Source organism: Leucoraja erinacea, chromosome 10 (assembly GCF_028641065.1).
Source record: "Leucoraja erinacea ecotype New England chromosome 10, Leri_hhj_1, whole genome shotgun sequence".
Lineage (NCBI taxonomy): Eukaryota > Metazoa > Chordata > Chondrichthyes > Rajiformes > Rajidae > Leucoraja > Leucoraja erinaceus.
The window spans coordinates 53,299,378-53,320,969 of NC_073386.1; the positions used below are offsets into that span (position 1 = coordinate 53,299,378).

The 21,592-nt window shown below is 43.9% G+C and overlaps 1 protein-coding gene across 1 annotated transcript in view; it reads left to right on the forward strand.

The window, feature by feature from the left end:
- The window catches only part of cdc73 (cell division cycle 73, Paf1/RNA polymerase II complex component, homolog (S. cerevisiae)), a 277,463-nt gene that overhangs the window by 149,411 nt on the left and 106,460 nt on the right, over positions 1-21,592 (forward strand). The window contains exon 11 of the mRNA XM_055642329.1: positions 15,296-15,353. Within this exon, the coding sequence (XP_055498304.1) occupies positions 15,296-15,353 (58 nt within the window). The remainder of the gene's footprint in view (positions 1-15,295; positions 15,354-21,592) is intronic.

Here is a 21,592-nt window from a genome sequence, read left to right on the forward strand (position 1 = left end):
AGGGGAAAAAGGGGCCAGGAGATAGCTCTGGCAGTCAGCATTAAGCACAATCCCAAAAGATTTTATAAATACATAAGGGGGAAAAGAGTAACTAGAGAGAGAGTGGGATCTCTCGGGAAGCAAAGCGGTCACCTCTGTGTGGAGCCACAGGAGATGGGCAAGGTCCTAAATGAGTATTTCTCTGTATTTACTGAGGAGAAAGACAGTAGAACGGAAGAACTTGGAGCAGTCACTGTAAGTGTCTTGAGAGCAGTCAGGGTTACCGTCAAAGAACTGTCGTGTTTGAATGGACAAATCTCCAGGGCCTGATCTGATATATCCGAGGACATAGTGGGAAACTAGTGAGGAAATTGCGGGAGCCCTTGTTGAAATTTATGAGTCGTCCTTACATACAGGGGAGGTGCCGGAAGACTGGAGGGTGGCAAATGTTCTACCTCTTTTCAAGAAGGGCTGCAGGAAAAATGCTGGGAAATTAGGCCGGTGAGCTTAACATCTGTAGTTGGTAAGTTACTGGAGAGTATTCTGAGAGACAGGTTATACAAGCATTTGGATGGGCAAGGGCTGATTAGGGATGGTCAGCATGGTTTTGTACATGAGAGGTCGTGTCTCACAAATCTGATTGATTTTTTTTGAAGACGTGACCAAAAAGGCAATGAGGGCAGAGCTGTAGATGTTGTATACATGGACTTCAGTAAGGCGTTCGACAAGGTTCCACATGGTAGGCTGCTCTGGAAGGTTTGATCGCATGGGATCGAAGGAGAGATAACTGAATGGATAGCAAATTGGCTCCATGGAAGGAAGCAGAGGGTAATGGTGGGAAGGTTGCTTCTCGGACTGGATTCCTGTGCCTCAGGGTTTGGTGCTGGGCCAGTTACTGTTTTGTAATCTACATCAATGATTTGAATAAGAACATACAGGGCAAGATTAGCAAATTTGCTGATCACACAAAAGTGAGTGGTTTTGCATATAGTGATGATGTTTGTGAACGATTGCAGCAGGTTCTGGATCAATTGGCCAGGTGGGTGGAGGAATGGTTGATGGAATTTAATACAGAGAAGTGTGAGGTGTTGCATTTTGGGACGTCGAACAAGGGCAGGACCTACACAGTAAATGCTAGGCCTCTGGGTAGTGTTGTAGAGCAGAGGGATCTAGGAGTACAGGTACATGGTCCATTGAAGGTCGAGTCGCAGGTAGATAAGGTGGCAGTGAAAAAAGGCTTTTGGCACTTTGGCCTACATCAGTCAGAGTATTGAGTATAGAAGTTGGGAGGTCATGTTGTAGTTGTATAAGATGTTGGTGAGACCGCATTTAGAATATTGTGTTCAGTTCTGGGCACTATGATATAGGAAACATATTGTCAAGCTTGATAGGGTTCTGAAAAGACCTACCAGGATATTGCCAGGACTAGAGGGTGTGAGCTATAGGGAGAGGTTGAGTAGGCTGGGCCTCTATTCCATGGAGTGCAGGAGGATGATGGGAGATCTTATAGCGGTTTTCAAAATACTGAGAGGAATAGATCAGGTAGATGCACAGTCTTTTGCCCAGAGTAGGGGAATCGAGGACCAGAGGACATAGGTTCAATGTGAAGAGGAAAAGATGTAATAGGAATCCGATGGGTAACTTTTTCACACAAAGGCTGGTGGGTTCATGGGACAAGCTGACAGAGGAGGTAGTTGAGGCTGGGACTATCCCACCGTTTAAGAAATAGCTCAACAGGTACATGGATAGTACAGGTTTGGAGGGATATGGACCAAGCGCAGGCAAGTGGGACTAGTGTAACTGGGACATTGTTGGCCAGTGTGGGCCGAAGGGCCTGTTTCCACGCTGTATCGCTCTATGACTATGACGTACTGACTATGACTCACTGAATGATTCCAGCACTTTGTGTTCTCATCACTTGTTGGAAGTGTGAACAGACCCTCTCATGGTAGGGGAGAGTACCAAGGAAGAAATGGCGGAAGCACGTCAGAAAGATGTGATGAAATCGGTGTGGGGGATTTTAAACTGCATATCGACTGGAAAAACCAGATGTGGAAAGGTATCCAAGATGGGCAACTCACAGAGAGTTTATAGACACTTTCATAAGCTAGTACACGCTGGAGCCGACTATAGAAAACGCTATAGATGGTTATTGCTGTGCATGGAGACAGGATTAATTAATGACCACATTGTGAGATGCCCCTGGGTAGCAGTGATCATATTATTGAATTCTACGTTGTTTGAGGAAGGGAAGAGCAGGTTGAGGACTAAAGCTTTAAATTTTTTAAAAGGCAATAATGAGGGCATGAGAGCAGAGCTCGTACAATCAGGCAAATTATATTCACTGATTTGTCAATCAAGATGCAGTGACATTTAAGAGAATCTTATGGTATACGTTGCACAGGTATGTTCCAATGATAAAGTAAAATTCAAGCAGAACCAATAATAAGTTAACGAAATTATTAAACTGAAAAAAAAACCCTCATAATCTCATAGTGATGCGTGGGAGGTCAGATGCAGGTGATGTTGCATTGTTCACGCTCTGACCAAGCTCCAAGCTACAGTGCCCTCCATAATGTTGGGGACAAAGACCCATCCTTTATTTATTTGCCTTTGTACTCCACAATTTGAGATTTGTAATAGAAAAAATCACATGTGGTTAAAGTGCACATTGTCAGATTTAATTAAAGGCCATTTTTATACATTTTGGTTTCACCATGTAAAAATTACAGCTGTATTATTACATAGTCTCCTCATTTCAGTGCACCATAATGTTTGGGACACATGGCTTCACAGATGTTTGTAATTGCTCAGGTGTGTTTAATTGCCTCCTTAATGCAGGTATAAAAGAGCTCTCAGCACCTAGTCTTTCCTCCAGTCTTTCCATCACTTTTGGAAATGTTTATTGCTGTTTATCAACATGAGGACCAAAGTTGTGCCAATGAAAGTCAACGAAGCCATTATGAGACACAAGAATAAAACTGTTAGATACATCAGCCAAACCTTAGGCTTACCAAAATCAACTGTTTGGAACATCATTAAGAAGAAAAAGAGCATTGGTGAGCTTACTAATTACAAAGGGACTGGCAGGCCAAAGAAGACCTCCGCAGCTGATGACAGAAGAATTCTCTCTAAAATAAAGAAAAATTCCCAAACACCTGTCCGACAGTTCAGAAACTGTCTGGGGTCAGGTGTGGATTTGTCAATGGCCACTGTCCGCAGAAGACTTCATGAACAGAAATACAGAGGTTACACTGCAAGATCCAAACCACTGGTTAGCCACAAAATAGGATGGCCAGGTTCCAGTTTGCCAAGAGGTCTTGTGGGCAAATGAGACGAGGATTAACTTATATCAGAGTGATGGCAAAAGCAAAGTATGGAGGAGAGAAGGAACTGCCCAAGATCCAAAGCATAAGACCTCATCTGTGAAACACGGTGGTGGGGATGTGTGCCCTGGGCATGTATGGCTGCTGAAGGTACTGGCTCATTTATCTTCATTGATGATACAACTGCTGATGGTTGTAGCATAATGAGTTCTGAAGTGTATAGACACATCTGCTCAAGTTCAAACAAATGCCTCAAAACTCATTGGCCAATGGTTCATTCTACAGCAAGACAATGATCCCAAACATACTGCTAAAGCAACAAAGGAGTTTTTTAAAGGGAAAAAAATGGTCAATTCTTGAGTGGCCAAGTCAATCACCCGATCTGAACCCAATTGAGCATGCCATTTATATGCTGAAGAGAAAACTGAAGGGGACTAGCCCCCAAAACGAGCATAAACTAAAGATGGCTGCAATACAGGCTTGACAGTGCATCACCAGAGAAGACACCCAGCAACTGGTGATGTCCATGAATCGCAGACTTCAAGCAGTCATTGCATGCAAAGGATATGCAACAAAATACTAAATATGACTACTTTCATTTACATGATATTGCTGTGTCCCAAACATTTATGGAGGGCACTGTATCATCACCACTCCTGTATCATCCACCACTCACCCTTTCCCCCAACGTAACCTGTTCCCCCAACATTGCACCACTCACGCATAGCCCCCAACTGTGCAGGCGTGGCACATTTCTCCTCATCCCCCAGCATTCCCTCCTCCTCCTCTTCACACTCCCCCTTCAATCCCTAGAGAGGAAGGGTGGGGGGTAGAGAGAGGGGGGGTTAGAGAGGGAGGGGGGGGGGGGAGAGGGAGAGGGAGGGGGGGGTAGGGAGGGAGAGGGGGAGGGTAGAGAGGGATGGGTCATTAGAGGGAGGGGGGGGGGGGTAGAGAGGGGATGGGTCATTAGAGGGAGGGGAGGGGGGGGACAGAGAGGGATGGGGGATGTAGGGAGGGAGGGAGAGAGGGGGGTAGAGAGGGAGATGGAGGAGGTAGAAGGGGAGGGGTGGATGGGGAGAGTGGTAGAGGGGATGGTAGAGGAGGGGGGTAGAGGGAGGAGAGATAGGGATGGGGGTAGAGTAAGGCGGAAGGGATAGAGTATGGGGGAGGTGGGTAGAGAGGAATGGTAGAGAAGGTGGGATTGAGGATAGACCCCCCATCCCCATCCCATCTCCTCCTCCACCCCTCCCACCCCATTCCCGTCCCCACCCATCTCACTCTACCCCACCCCTCTCCGTCTACCACCCCACTCCCCACCCCATCTCCGTCTCTACCCCACTCCCCACCCCATCTCCGTCTACCACCCCCACCCCCCCCACCCCATCTCCGTCTACCACCCCACTCCCCACCCCATCTCCGTCTACCACCCCACTCCCCATCCCATCTCCTTCCACCACCCCACTCCCCATCCCATCTCTCCTTCCTACTCCCCATCCCATCTCCTTCCTAGTCATTTCCTTCATTCTCCTCCCCCCTCCCATTCCCTGCCCCAGATGGTAGAACAGGGCCAGGGCTTGGAACTCGGCCTGGTTCTCGTACTCGGCCCGGCCCTGGCTGTAGACTGAAGCCGTCAGCTCGGTCGCCGCTGCCTGGGCTCCAGTCCAGGTCCCGACTTCATCTCCGGGCTCGTCCCTGACCCCGGACCCAGGCTCATCCTAGGTTCCAGCGGCGGCTTCTTTCTCGGCCCCTGTCATGGCCCCATCCCAAGCCCCGGGCTTGGTCCTCACTCCAGCTCCAGCACCACCCTCCCCACCAGGCATCGGTCACTGATTGATCAGGTCATGTCATGTCCTTTATAGTGTAGCAACCCAAACACATCAATCTCACAAGAGTGATAGAGAGGGACAGTATGGAATTGGGCCGTTTGGCCCATTGAGTCTGAGCAGATTATCAACGGCCTATTTGCATTCACTCTTCCCACATTTTCATCAACTCCTCCCCCAGGATATTGGAAGGAACTGGAGCACCTGGGGGAATTAACACAGTCACAAGGAGAACGTGCAAACTCCGCATGGACGGCACTTGTCAGAGGTCAGGAGTGAGGCAGCAACTCTACTGGCTGCACCCCTTTACCACCCCTTAATGTCAGTTGGTTGGATTTGAGAAGCATGAAGACTCTGCGAGGATAATTTTTTTAAATCATTCTATTGGAGAAGGATAGAAGATGCAGTTTAGCAATTAAATTTTAGCAAGAAATAAGTGTTAGCATTGACAGTACAAGAACAGTGAAAAGCAAATAATTGTAGTGGAATCCTGGCTAACAGAGTGGTGCAGCTGGTAGGGCAGTTGCTTTGCACTGCCAAAGACCCAGTTCGATCCTGTTCTTGGATGCTGCCTTTATGGAGTTTGCATGTTCTCCTTGTGACCACGTGGATTTCCTCCAGGTGGTCTGGTTTCCACCCACATCCCAAAGACATGCAGTCTTGTAGCTTATTTCGTCTTTGTAAATTGCTCCCAGTGTGTAGGGAGTGGATTCTCCTCTTGCGTGTGGCGCACACAGCCTAAAGTTGTAGGACAACTTGTTTGACAACTTGATCTTATTTGATTGTGCACGCCAGGTTGATTGCATTCGTCGAAACAGGGCGGACCACATGAAGGTTGCAATCTTCCACCCCTAGGGAGTGGATAAGAAAGTGGGATAACAAAGAACTAGTGTGAACGGGTGATTCGGCGGGACACAGGGCCAGTTTCCATGCTGTATCTTTCTATCAAATTAGATAAGACCTGTTGGTGTCACGGTCAATGAGTGAGGAGAAAAGAAATCTTTGAGAAATCTAAAGTGTTCTGAAAGAAAACTTAAGGGCTTTTCTTTGCGATTTTTTTTTCGGCGACTGCGAACGTCAGTGATTGACGCCCTAAAAACCGTCAGGTTCTACGACATCACCGTCACGTCAAGCTACGACTCTCCGCGTCACCCGCCTTCACAACACAAGAGAAGGTTACACCGAAGTACAATAAACACATTGGAAATGAACTTAACTGCAATAAATCTAAGGACCAATAACTTTTTAATGGATAAGTTGGTGCCATATATACCCACGTCACCACCCGCAGGACAGCATGCATCAGCGTGTGACAGGACACCCAGATGTCGCCTGAAGATTTTGAACATTCCAAAATCCAGGGACGACGGATACACCGCGCGTCACTATATGCGTCACCCTGCGCCACGCCCCGACCAACCTCATTTCAGGCTGTCACTGAAAATGTCGCCCAAGTGGGACAGGCCCTTAAGTATCACAAACTGAACTTCAATGGCAGTGCAATGAAATACTTATAAATGCATGCCTCTAGTCCCAGAAATTTGGGAAATGCCACAGCAAAGAAAAATGACTCATCATATTTTCAGAGTTCAGTGAAACGTCTAAAAAAAAATGTGTAAGTGACCGGAGGTGAAGTCAGAACTTTCAAAGTGATGGATAATTTGAGAAACAATGCGTTGAATAATTTTACGAAGAATCAATGTAACTAGGAATAGAATTAAAAGCGCCTGAGAAGGCTGAAGATAAATTTGAAGGTTACATGTCGGAGATAATTGAAGAGATGTTATCTGGATCAGAGTGCAGTGGATCTGAACTAATATGCATCCATCATAGCAAGTAAGCCAAAAAAGATAGGTTTCTATTTGTAGAGCCATTATGGTATGGAGCCGTAATGATGGAAGAGGTATAGAGAGAACCTTCAGATATTCGAGGCAGCAATGATAAGACCAAACTGAATAAGTGTTGGAAGTATATTGGAGCCTCCGTTGGCGTTTAGGAAGCTTTTGAATCAACAGAAGCATCTCTGGAGAACATGGTCAAATGACATTTCATGTCCGAAGAAAGATACTGACCCAAAACGTCACCTATCCATGTTCTCCACATCAATAAGGCGCTGCCTTATTCTGGATAGTCACATGGATATGCAGGGCATGGAGTGGAATGGATTATGTGAAGGCAGATGAATTTATCTTGGCAGCATGTTCAGCACCAACATTGTGTGGCGAAGGGCCTGTTTCTGCGCTGTATTCTTCTATGTTCTATTAATGGATATTTATTGTCACATATGCAATTAAGCATGACACAGTGAAATTCATTTTGCATATGCCATGTGTGGCACTATTTAATTGAGCTCAAAGTCCACGCAAATCATCTAAATATATTACTAAAACTCTCATCTTGTCTGCGTGCGTGTCCGTCATAACCCCGTCCTATGCCAAAATGGCACACAATAGCGATACTGTTTTTGGACTACCTTACTCACCATTGTCCTGTGGTATAGTGTTTCAAGTTTTGTTCAGATTGATGTTATGTTTTTCAAGTTATTCACATTTTTAACTTTACACTTTGAGAAAAATGTCTTCCATCTGCACATGGCAGTTACAGCTATGACATCAAAATAGCCCTGCCTGCTACAATGTTGCAATCCCAGGACACTGAGTCCTGGCAGCCCTAGCAAGTGCAATTGCATTTTTTTTTAAAGTTTAAAATGATGGAGAGAGAATAAGAGGAAATGAGCCGCCCCAGCACATTTGGGGGCTATGGGTGAGTGGTGGAATATTGCTATGGGGGAACGGGTTGCGTTGTGGGAACGGGTGAGTGGTGGAATATTACGTTGGGGAACGGGTTACGTTAGGGGAGCAGGCCTCACGTGAGTGATCGAATATTGCATTGGGGGAACGGGTTGCGTTGGGGGACCAGGGTCCCACTTGGTCTAGTAAATGCTAAATTGCAGCTAAGGCATTGATTCATTTGCATTTTGACCAGAATGTTGCTTAGACTAGAGGTTGGACAAACTTGAATTTTTTCTCTGGAACGTCATAAGTTGAGGAGAGACCTAGAAATATATGAAAATGATGAGAAGCATAGATAGAGTTTACAGTTTAGTTTATTGTCACGAGTACCGTTTATTGTCACGGGTACAGTGAAAAGCTTTTGTTGCATGCTATACTAGTCCGCAGAAAGACAATACATGATTCCTGACAATTCATGACATGATGTATGCAAAAAAATGCAGATATTCATTTAAAAAAAAAGACACAAAGTCCTTAGTATCTCTGCAGGTCAGGCAGCATCCCCAAAGAACATGGTCAAGTGACATCTTGAGTTGAGTTACCTCATAAAGATATCTTTCCCACCTCTCAATTGTGGGATTGCTAAAATTGATGGCATAAATATTTAACTCACGAAGAAGTGAACAAAACGCAAAATGAAGCAAACAAAATGGTTTCCCAATGCCAATGTAATTGATCCCCGTTTCTTTCATTACTCTCAGTGAAAATTGGGTAAACGATATCAAAAATGAAATGCAATTGCTGATGATTGGAATCATTGCCTTGGCACTGGTGATTTGGATGTAATGCAACCTTCCCCACAATATATATTCCCACTTTAAGGTAACCACAATTGCAATCAATATTACATCTGAATTAAATAGGTATTTGAAATGGCAATTTTAAAATCAATTACATTTAACTTTCTTGAAATCATTTAATTTTTAGGCAGAAGATTAAAATGCAGGATCTCAAGGGTTGTAATCTCCAGATTATTTCCACTGGTTTCGGTTTATTAATTATCATCATGTGTACCGAGGAGCAGTGAAAAGCTTTGCTCTGCATGCTATCCCACCAGATCAGATAATACTACACATAAACACAATCAAGTCAAACTCAAGTACAATAGGTATGGCAAAGGGGAAGATACAGAGTGCAGAATATAGTTCTCAGCATTGCAGCGCACCAGTTCCATAGACAAAGTCCAATGTCCACAATGGGGTGGAGGTAAATTGGACGGTACCCTAGTTTATGAAAGGACCGTTTAGCAGCCTGGCAACAGGGGAAGAAGCTGTTCCTGAGCTGGTGAGGGTCAGATGGAGACACAAGACAGATGAGCGTGTGGCTGAGGAGCTGGTGCAGGGTTAAGGAATTCAGATTCTTGGACTTTTCTGGGATAGAAGTCACCTATGCAAGGGGGACAGTTTGCACTTGAACTGGAGGGGAGATTTGCTAGAACTACTCGGGAGCATTGAAACTAGTATGGCAGGGCAATGTGACCCAAAACAGTAGTGTAGCAGGTGATAAAGTTTGAGGAGAATATAGAAATTAAAGGAAGAAGTTAAATCCTGTTGGCAGGCCAGGCGCAGACATGACGGGAGTGAGGAAAGTCTGATAGACTGAACTGCATTTATTTTAATGCAAGAAGCCCGGCAGAAGGCAGATGAAGAAGGGTCTTGACCCGAAACCTCACCCATTCCTTCTCTCCAGAGATGCTTCCTGTCCCGCTGAATTACTCCAGCATTTTGTGTCTATTTGGCAGATTAACAGGGTATGGAAAGGCACATGAGCCTGGGATATTATAGCTGTTGCAGGAACGTGGGTTGATGAATGTGCAGTTCAGTTCCAGTCTTTTTAATGAATATCTACATTCTTTAAGTGCAGGAACAGGTCCTTTGGCCCACAGTGTCTTGTGCTGAACATGATGTCAATATAAACCCATCTGCCTGCACATAATCTCCATTCCCTGTATATCCATGTAACTATCCAAAGTAAGGACACAAAGCGCTGGAGTAACTCAGATGTTACAGGCACAATGGAGGTGGAGGTAAGAGGGGAGGGGAATTGTTTTTGACTAGAGGGAGCATCACATTTGTGCTTAGCGTGGATATAATTGGGAGATCGAACAGTGAACACCAGTTGTAGACTGATCATATTGCAAGTGTGATGTCCATTGGCACAGGTGAAGGGTGGAGACTTTCCACACCTCACACAACTCATCAGGGACTACTTGAAAGGACCGGATTGCCAATGAACATAGGGTGACACAGTGGTGCAACTCCAGAGCAAATAAAATCATGGGAGACCCCTTCCACCCCTGCAACGGACTGTTCCAGCTGCTACGGTCAGGCAAACGCCTTTGTTGCCATGTGGTGAGAACGGAGAGGTTGAGAAGGAGTTTCTTCCCAGAGGCAATTCGGACTGTAAACGCCTATCTCACCAGGGACTAACTCTACAGAATGTTTTTCCTTCCATTTTTTATTATGTAAAATAATATGTGTGTTATGATTGTGTTTATAATTTGTTTGGTTGTTTTGTTGTTTCTTTTGCACAAAAGTCTGCGAGCATTGCCACTTTCATTTCACTGCACATCTCATATGTGTATGTGACAAATAAACTTGACTTGACTGGATTTGACTTGGTGCTGCTGGCGGGAGCTGCTGTCTCAGTACCAGAGACCCGGGTTTGATCCTGACCTCGGGTGCTGTCTGTGTAGAGTTTGCACATTCTCCCTGTGGGAATGTGTGGGTTTCTTCCAGGTGTTCCGGTTTCCTACCACATTCCAAAGACGAGCAGGTTTGTGGGTTAATTGGCCTCGCTAAACACTCGCACACAGGTATGGGTGCATTTGCAAGCATCTCTGTATGTGACGTTTATCCTGTCCGACTATTCCTCACCTTGCTCAGCCGAACATTGATTTCAGCATGGAATCTGTAAAACAGTTGAGCTGGCTTTCAATAAGCATGTTGTCGCTCGCTGGTCTTAACACATTTTAAAGAGGAGACAATTTCAAAGCAGCACAGCCATAAAACAGAATTCCACATGGCCAGTGGGCTTTAATGAGGTGCTAGAACCTATAATCAAGAGTATGTTGAGGGGAGTATACAGCTGAAGGGTGCAGACTATAAAGATCTAGTCACCAGGTACAGGAAGCATATAAATTACCGTTTCTTTTTCAATCCTTACAGCTACAATTTAACAGGTACCTGTACGAACGTTGACAGCTGCTTTAAAAAAAGGCTTGCATAACCACAAACGTTCTGAATGCAGAAACAAGGATCGGCAGATGCTAGTTTCCATAAAAGAACACAAAATGCTGGAGTAACTCTGCGGGTCAGTCAGCATCTTTGGAGAACATGGATAGGTGACATTTCAGATCGGAGCCCTTCAAGGACTCCAAAGTGAAAGGTCACCTATCCGTGTTATCCAGTGAGAGAGATTATGGACACATAGTGCTGGACATATGGACAGGTAACGTTTCGTGTCAGAACCCTTTGAAAGTCTCAAACCGAGACGTCACCTATCCGTATTCCCCAGAGATGCTGCCTGACCCACTGAGTTACTCGCAATCTTTCTCATCTGTGTAACTCTACAGTAAATACACCTCCAGTTCTCGGAGTATCGTGGGCAACACAGTGCGCAGTGGTGGAGTTGCTGCCTCACAGCGTAGAGATCCAGGTTCAATCCTGACTACCAGTGCTGTCTGTACACAGTTTGTGCGTTCTCCCTGTGACCGCATGGGTTTCCTCCCACATTCCAAGGATGTAAAGGTTTATAAATTAATTGGTTTCTGTAAAATTCTCCCTCGGATGTAGGATAGAACTAATGTATGGATGATCGCTGGTTGGCACGGATTCGGTGGGCTGAAGGGCCTGATTCCGCGCTGTATCTCTAAACTAAACAAACTATTTCTGGATCAGTCTGAAGAAGGGTTTTGGCCCGAAACGTCGCCTATTTTCTTCGCTCCATAGATGCTGCTGCACCCGCTGAGTTTCTCCAGCTATTTTGTGTACCTTCGATCTTCCAGCATCTGCAGTTCCTTCTTGAACAAACTATTTCTGGAGCCAGGATAAACATTCAGGTTTGTGTCTCCCTTCAAAAATGTCAGAGATTTGCCAATGGAGTGCATTGGTGGTTCGATGGTGGAGTTTACTGCTGGAAGCCTGAAGCAAAATTCGGTAACATGCTGACTTGTTGACCAGTTCTTTTTTTTCATTGGAACCGTTCAGTGAAGAGGAACTTGTGGCCCATTGTCATTCATCAATAAAGGAAGCTTCCCATAAATGGAGCATCCCATCCCATAAATCTCCGGGATCTCTGGTTTCCTCCCACACTCCAAAGACATACACGATTGTAGGTTAATTAGCTCTATATAATTGTAAATTGTCCTTAGTGTGTGTAGGATACTGTTAGTGTGCGTGGATCGCTGGTTGGCATGGACTTGGTGGGCCGAAGGGCCTGTTTCCGCCCGTATCCCTGAACTAAACACTGCATTTTCTGTTGTACAACCATGGACTTATTTTCCAATTGTATTTTTTTCCACGGTCTTTTTTCTTTTCACTGTATTAGATTATATATAATTTATATTTATATGTTTGAATCGATGTGCCTGTGATGCTGCTGCAGGCAAGATTTTTCATTCCACTGGTACGCACATTGTACATACATCAATAAATACTAAATGCTGGAGTAACTCAGTGGGTCAGGCGGCATCTCTGGAGAACATGGTGACGTTTCATGTCTGAAGAAGGGACCTGATTCAAAATGTCACCCATCCGTGTTTTCCAGGGCTGCATATTGACCCGCTGAGTTACTCCAGCACTTTGTGTCTTTTTTTTAGGATACCAGCATCTGCAATTCCTTGTTTCTAAACATTTGACAATCCATGGGATGTGCATCTTTATCAAGTTCACACAGCTGAGCACACTGAGGCAGTTACTCAGCAGGTCAAGCAGCATCTCGAGAACATGGATAAGTGATGTTTCCGGTCAGGATTCATCTTCAAACTTCAGATCCCGACCAGTAAAGTCACCTACCCATGTTCTCCAGAGATGCTTCTTGACCCGCTGAGTTACTCCAGAACTTTGGCCTTTTGTGTAAACCAGCATCTACAGTTCCTTGATTCTACGAGAGATCGTACTGGCTTGGTCCAGAGAAAACAAAGACAGCTTCATTTTGTGAAACTCTCTAACCACCAAACGGTTTAACACATTGCCCGCAGTTGTTTTCAAATTTGGCATCAGAAGGACTACTCTTCGATCATCCCCCTATCACTAAAACTATTGATGGGACATTGACACAATGTTAGAAGAGGTTCAATGGCGCACACAGAGGTGTATTGGTCCGAAGTTGCATGGTGCCGTTAACATCATGATCACACCACTTAAAAACATAACCATGTCTAAAGCTGTGGGTGGTGCTGAACTGAATTGTTGTGCTTGTGCATGGCATTGCAAAATATACATTTTATTCCATAGCCTGTATATGCATATGAGTGATTTGTTTACTTTGTGGCTTCCCATTTTAACATTGAAATTGCCATTGCCGTAATTAGTTCTGCATAAGCATAAATCATGGCAAAAGATCTAGTGGTTCTTTATGTAAGATCAAACCCCCGGTGGTCATTGAAGAAATGTTCAAGCCTGTTTTGATGTCATTGTGTATTGACATTAATTAGGCACATTCGCTTCTCCCCTCATATTCCCCAGTACATATTGGCTTGTGAATCTATAATAAGTCGGCTAGTTTTAGAAACATTCCTTGCACGTGACGCACAAGGAAATTTGAAAGAGTGATTTTGTTCCGAGGCTTGTTCAAGACATATCTTTCTCTCGTTTCTTGCAGTGAAATACTGGAGCATTGAAATGAAAATACCTTTTTTAATATTGTTGACTATTTATAGATTGGATGATATCACACCTGACAGATTGCAGTGAATCAATACAAACTTTTCTGAGAAGTGCCGTGTTTATTAGTCTTTTATTTACACTTTCCCCTGATGATTTGGTATTTGGCACAGAAGGTGTGGAATTATGTATTATAACGAGCTAAATTATCACTTGACATATTTATTATTAGCCGTAGTTTCAGGGATTTGAAATCCTTGTGTCTGAACAGCAAAAGTGCATGGAGCATAACCTAAATCCACTAATTATATGTATTTGTATTTTAATTGCAATATTTTCCTACTTAAAGATTTTGTCCTGTGCAGATCTTTGTGCAGCTCTTGTATTAGTACGTGTGTCATGGGTAATGGAGAGAAGGCCGGGAGAATGGGGTTGAGGAAAAGATAGATCAGCTATGATTGAACAGTGGAATAGACTTGACGGGCTGAATGGTCTAATTCTGTTCCTATATCTTATCAACGGATGATGTCCAGTATCTGTTCTTGATGCTTACTTAATTATTCGTATCTTTCCTTTATAAATTTTCCATGTACAAAGTTCATTAACATGTGTCCCTTTTTTTTTGTATCACGGGAAGTTGCCATTGTTCACGGGAAGTTGCCTTTCCCGTTTGCCTTTGTCTGACAGGCTACCGCTGTGCATAGATCTGGTCTGTAATATAAAACAAAAGTTTTCCATCTCGTCCACAGAGAGAACACTTGTACCTTGCAATCCAAATAATATCGGAGAGTATCCATCCATTGTTTAATGGATTTTAAACGTGCACCTTGCATGATTCCAGGAAACAATTTGTCGACTGAAATTCTCAAATGTTCCCAACTGCTTCTTGATTCACATGTAGTACAAGAGTTGATTACTTGTGATTGTCTTTTCAGAAGCATCTGAAAGAAAATATTTGCATTCCAAAATTTTCTTTAGAGTCGTATGACATGGAAACAGGCTGTTCGGCCCAACTTGCCAATGCCGACCATGATGACCCATCCACACTAGGCCTACCTGCCTGCATTTGGCCCATGTCCATCTGAGCCTTTCCTATCCACGTACATGTCCAAATGAGGGCAGCACAGTGGCACAATGGTAGAGTTGCTGCCTCTCAGCGACAGAGACCCAGGTTCGATCCTGACCACGGGTGCTGTCTGTAGGGAGTTTGTATGTTCTCCCTGTGAACATGTAGGCTTTCCCCATGGTGCTCTGGTTTCCTCCCACACTCCAAAGACGTACAGGTTTGGAGGTTAATTGGCTTCTGTACATTGTCCCTAGTGTGAAGGATAGAACTAGTGTACGGGGTGATTGCTGGTCGGAGCTGACTCAGTGGGCCGAAGGCCCTGTTTCCGTGCTATATCCCTAAAGTCTAAACTAAATGTTGTTATTGAATCTGCCTGTCTACTCCTCTGACTGCTTTATCATTTATCCATCAGCCTCTTTTAGGATAGCTTTACTTGGGTAATTTCATACGGATTTAAAATACTTTTGCATGTTATATCTTTCAGGAAGGTGCATCTGCGAGAAAAGCTCAAACTCCTGCTGTCCAGCCCATCACACGACCAGGTAAAACAAAAACTCTTTATTTGTCCATGAGCGAGTGTGTGCCAGGATGTTCCTGCTGCACATTTTGTTTTTAGTTTCAGTGATATGGCATGGAAACAGGCCATTCGGCCCAATTAATCTATGGTGACCATTGATCAGCTGTTAACACCAGTTAACTTATTCCCATGTAGAACCATACACAAAGCGCTGGAGTAACCCAGCAGGTCAGGCAGCATCACTGGAGAACATGGATAAATGAAGTATTGGGTCGAGACCCTTCTTCAGTCTGAAGAAGAGTCTTGGCCCAAAACATCACCTATCCATAGATAGACAGAAAATGTTGGAGTAACTCTGCAGGTCAGACAGCATCTCTGGAGAAAAGGAATAGGTGATGTTTCGGATTGAGACCCTCCTTCAAACTGAGAGTCAGGGGAAAGGGAAACGAGAGGTATAGACGGTGATATAGAGAAGATATAGAACAAGTGGATGAAAGATATGCAAAACAGTAACGATGATAAAAGAAACAGGCCATTGTTAGCTGTGGCCAAGGCGAAAATGAGTTACAGACGATGAGACTCACCAAGACGCTTTGAAGCTGAGTCACCTTTCCATGAGTCACCTTCTCCAGCGATGTTGCCTAATCTGCTGAGTTACTCCAGCACTTTGTTTTTATATGTTATCCCATGTTTGATGCTAGGAACGACAATAAAATAAGATTTCAATGAACGTTTTGTAACAGAACGGAAACATAGAATCTTCACCAAGTAGGAACATGGCACAAAATAATTCAGCACCAAAAAAATATGCTGTCAAGATATATAACTGGAAATTAGAAGTTTGGCATCAGTCGGTCTGCTATCGTTTAGCCTCCCTGTATCCGTCATCATTAATACCCCATAAGCCCACAGGGCAACAAAGTAAAAGGAAAAAAAATGCATACATTACCCTGGCCATTTGAGGAATTAAGAAACACCTCGTTATATTTGGGTTTAGATTTATTACAGTCACGTGTACTCAAGGTATTATGCTGCCATTGATCTGATAACTGTGTTAAGAGTTCCACGATGTTCATATGCCAATATCAGTATAGATTCAGTTTTGGTTTGAGGTACAGTGAAAAGCTTTGTTTTGCTTGCTATCCCAACAAATCGGTTAATGCTACACATAAATACAATCAAGTCAACCTCGAGTACAATAAATAGAGCAATAGGGAAGATATAGAGTGCAGAATATAGTTCTCAATGTTGTAGCGCATCAGTTCCAGAGACAAAGACCAATGTCCTCAATGGGGTAGAGGTGAATTGGACAGTGCCCCAGCTTTGGAAGGATCTTTAGGAAGCCTGATAACAGATGGGAAGAAACTGTTCCTGAGTCTGGTGGTGCGCACTTTCAAGCTTCTGTACCTTCAGCCAGATAGAAGCGGGGAGAAGGAGGAATGACCAGGGTGGGACAAAGCATGAAGCATCTTCGTAATGCTAAAACAATTGGAGGCACAAGAGACTGCAGATGCTGGAACCTTGAGCAAACTACAAAGTGCTGGTGGAACCCAATAGGTCATGCAGCATCAGTCTGGAGAAGGATCCTGCCTGAAACGTTGGCCGGCCATTCCATCCACAGATGTTGCATAACCCGCCGAGTCCCTCTAGAACTTTGTGTCTGTTGAGAATAGTATTCTTTAATGTAATTAATATTTCTCTTTGTCCTATCACTTGGATTGCTGACAGTTTCTAATAAATTATAGAAGTAAGGATATCATCCTTACTTAAGACAAAATGGGGCAAAGACAAGCGTTTGAACCCAATTTGCTAAGTGCATCGCTGTTTTTCTTTCATCTTAATGCCTAAACATTTATCAAATCTCAGCAAACAACTGGTAATCAATGACCAAGAAGTTACAGTTCTTTGGGACAGAGAATTATGACAGTTGCATGGCATTCCATGGAGTGAATCAACATGGAAACAGGCCCTTCGGCCCTTGTTGCTCACGCCGACCAAGATGCTCCTTTACACTAGTTCCATCTGCCCATCTTTGTCCCATATCCTTCTAAACCTTTCCTATCCACGAAGCTGGTCAAATACCTTTTAAATGTTATAGTACCTGCCTCAACCATCTCCTCTCCAGCTCATTCCATATACCCACCAGCTTCTGTGTTCAAATGTTGCCCCCCAGGTTTCTATTGAACCTTTCTTCCCTCACCATAAACCTTTGAGTCAAGTTTGAGTCAAGAAACTTTTCCTTGTCCCAAATTAATCCCAAATTTCAGACTAAAATTTCATCTAGCATCAACTCATTCAATTTGTTTCACAATATCAGATGTTTGAGATGACTACATTGTATTATGGGGAATGTAGACTGAAGACATCCCTCTCATTCCAGCAATCAGAAGCTGAGCTAAACTGCCTTCCCTTGAGTGAGGAGATAAACCTGTACTCAGAACAGATGTAGTCTCATCGAACCCCATATATTTGAATGTTGTATTTTAATCCAGGTATTATAAAATTCTAACATATCAATTGCTTTCCCAATTTCCTCCTGTGGCCAACTTTCTGTTTCATGTATCACAATGCCCCGTTCCCCCTTAAATGCCAATTTTCCAAGTCTTCTGCCTATTCTTATACCGAATGCAATAACTTAATATTTCTTCACGTGTTATTTCTCATGTATTTAGCCTGTTTATTTCACTTTGTGTCCTCGGAATGCACTATTTGCCACAAATAGTGTATTGCGCGCTAGCTCGTTAGATTGCACGGAGTCCTCTCGACAGTCACAATCATGTAGTCAAAAAGTGTGGAAACAGGCCCTTCAGCCCAACTTGCACACACCAGCCAATATGTCCCATCTACATAGTCCCACCTCGCTGGGTTTGACCAATATACCTCTAAACCTGTCCTATCCATGTACTCATCAGAGTATTGAGTATCGAATGTGGGAGGTCTTGTTGCAGTTGTATAAGATGTTGGTGAGGCCGTATTCTGGATATTATGTTCAGTTTTGGGTAGCATGTTATAGGAAAGTTGTTGTCAAGCTGGAAAAGGTACAGAGTAGTAGGTTTACGAGGATGTTGCCAGGACTAGAGAGTCTGAGCTATAGGGAGAGGTTGAGTAGGCTGGGACTCTATTCCTTGGAGCACAGGAGGATGAGGGATGATCTTATGGAGGTATATAAAATCACGAGAGGAATAGATCGGGTAGATGCACAGAGTCCCTTGCCCAGAGTAGAGGAATCGAGGACCAGAAGACATAGCTTTAAGTTGAAAGGACAAAGATTTAATAGGAATCTGATGGGTAACCTCTTCACACAAAGGGTGGTGAGTGTATGGAATGAACTGACAGATGAGGTAGTTGAGGCAGGGACTATCCCAACATTTGTTGGCCTGCGGCCTACAACATCTGGAAGCCTACAACAATAAGGAGGTGGCCGATTTGGGAGCTCCGGGCCACGGGGTGTGCTCGACTTGTCCCGACGTCGGCGTTCCGACCAGACAGTAGTGGCGACTACGGAAGGTCAGGGCCCCGACCACGGGTGAACAAGGGCGGAGGAGGACTGTCTGAACTGTATTGCCTTCCACCACAGTGAAGAATGCTGTAGTGGATGTCTGTGTTGAATTATGTTGTGCATTGTGTCCTTTTTTAATTGTAACGCTGCATGGTAAATTACATTTCACTACACCTTATTGTGCATGTGATAAAGAAATTTGAACTTGAACTTTGTGTGGAAAAATTACCCCTCAGGTTCCTATTAAATCTTTCCCCTGCACCTTCAGCCATGTCCTCTGGTTCTCGATTCTTCTGGACATGAGGCTCTGTGCGTCTACCCGATTTATTCCTCTTAACTCATTCACTCAGTCATTAATATGGAATGTGAATGGTTCACTTTATTGTTCCCCAGTTAAACCTGCCACTGTGGAAGGTATTTGTTTAGTTCAACTGTTTTCATTTCAATAACCAATGCTCGGGAGGTGCTAATGTGTTATCCCCAAACCCATAACTCTGGATTTTGGGGAACAAGGTCTTGTGAAGCACTTGACTGAATAGTTATTGAAAACTGAATGCAATTTGTTCTACTTTCCCACCACTGCAGATGGTTGCTTTATTTCACGGCCTTCTGTTTAACTGATCTATTATTTATTGATCCACTGAAGAACTCATTCAAGCCGCTGAGTTATATTTAAAAAAAATACACTGCACGTTTGATTAACTAGCAGCTGATTTACCAGCTTACAAGTTGACTCCTTCAAAGGCCATGCAGTTGGTTTAAAAAGGCCTGCACTTCTCGCAGGATAATGATCCAGCCTTCAGAGAACTTTCACTTGCTGAGCCTCTATACTGTCATGTCACCCTTTCTCTGAGCTTCGGTTTGGATTACTATAAACATTTTAAGGCTGTCATGTTTTACTTACAAAGCCTATAGAGAATCAATTTATAAGCAAGGATCTCAGCCAGGTGAAGGGAGCTGCTAAATCCAACTGGATAAGGTTCTGACAGGCTTGGAACTGTACTATTCAGGGTATTGTTAAATCAGCCAAAATAAAATAGCTGACAAGCCTGCAAGTATTTTGTAAAGAGCGGTGATAGCAGACTTGTTTTGTGCAACAGTCTACCAGCAGTGCTGTCATTGATGAACAGCTGTAGAGGTTGAGTGAATTTTACAGATTGTAAAAAAATATTTTTTATTCTTAGTTATAGTCACAGAGTTATACAGCGTGGAAACAGGTCCTTCGGCCCAACTTGCCCACACCGATCAACGTGACCCATTTGCACTGCGTCTGGCTCCTATCTCTCCAAACCTGTCCAATTCATGTACCTGTCTAAATTTTTGTTAAACGTTGCAACAGTACGTGCCTCAACTATCTCCTCCGTCCTCCGACAGCTCGTTCCATCCACCCACCACCCTTTGTGTGACAATATTACCCCTCAGGTTCCTATTAAATCTGTCCTCCCTCATCTTAAACCTATGTCCTCTGGTTCTCGATTCTTCTACTCTGGGCTAGAGACTCTGTGCACCCACTGAATCTATTCCTCTCATGATTTTGTACACAGTTGGTGTGAATGTTTTTAATTGTCATTTTCTTACAGAAAAAAGTTATGTTAAATGTTGTTATGCACCATGTCATACGTTGAGATACATTTACACACTTAAGGCAACTAGTTGTTGGGCATAACACAAAGTGCTGGAGTAACTCAGTGGGTTAAATGGTATCTGTGGAGGAAGTGAATAGGTGATGTTTCATTGGACGAACCTTTAAAGTCTCCCATCCGTTCCCTGCCCAGATGCTTTCTGACCAGATGAGTTACTCCCAAGTTTTTGTTCCACACAAGATTCTTGTGTTGCTGGAGTAATCCATCAGTTGAGGAAGCATTTGCGCTGGAATTTCTGTTTCTAGTGTCACCAAATAGTTAATGTTTTAATACATTTTCACCTCATTTTGTGTGCAGTAGCAGGATAGCCCAAATACTGTAGCCCATTCCTACAGAGTCTTTGAAGACATGACTTAAAATAAAATCTTGAAATGACACAAAATGCTGGAGTAACTCAGCAGGTGAGGCAGCATCTCTGGAGAACATGGATAGGTGGCGTTTCGAGCCGGGACCTTTCCGCAGACCAACTGCAGATGCTGGTTCAATAAACAAGCATTTGCGGTTCCTTGTTTCTGCATATAATTATGAATCTTAGAGTGTGCCATTTTGTGGTCACACCTTGCTCTGGAACACCAGTGAGTTGAAGACATTCCAGAGGATGCCTTCCATCACCTTTATTTGCCAGCAGCAGTTTCTGCTTTCTTTCCCAGCAGATGTTTCAATTTCTATTCTTGAAGAACAGCCCATACGGCATGGAATTATGTGGCTATTTGGGCCATCCTTTTTGGCAAGTAACTCACTATCTTTCTTGGCAAAGATGTTTTTTCTCGGGAGATGGTGCTTCCACAGTACAACTGTGGGGCAAGGGCGTCACATGCCCCAAGAGTACCCTGGTTCTGGTTAGGTCCAGGGTCAAGTACAATATGATGAGCAAGCCTCGCCTGCCCAACATCAAATATCGATACCAACTCTCTCACTTGTCATTTAAAACCTTTGAGATAGAGTAGGGTTGCTGCCATACAGTGCCAGAGAGCCGTTTCAATCCTGACTACAGATGCTGTCTGTAGGCAGTTTGTATGCTTTCCCAGTGACCGCGTAGGGGTTACTCTGAGTCATATGGTCATAAGGAATAGTAGAATTAGGCCATTCTGCCCATCTAGTCTACTCTGCCATTCAATCATG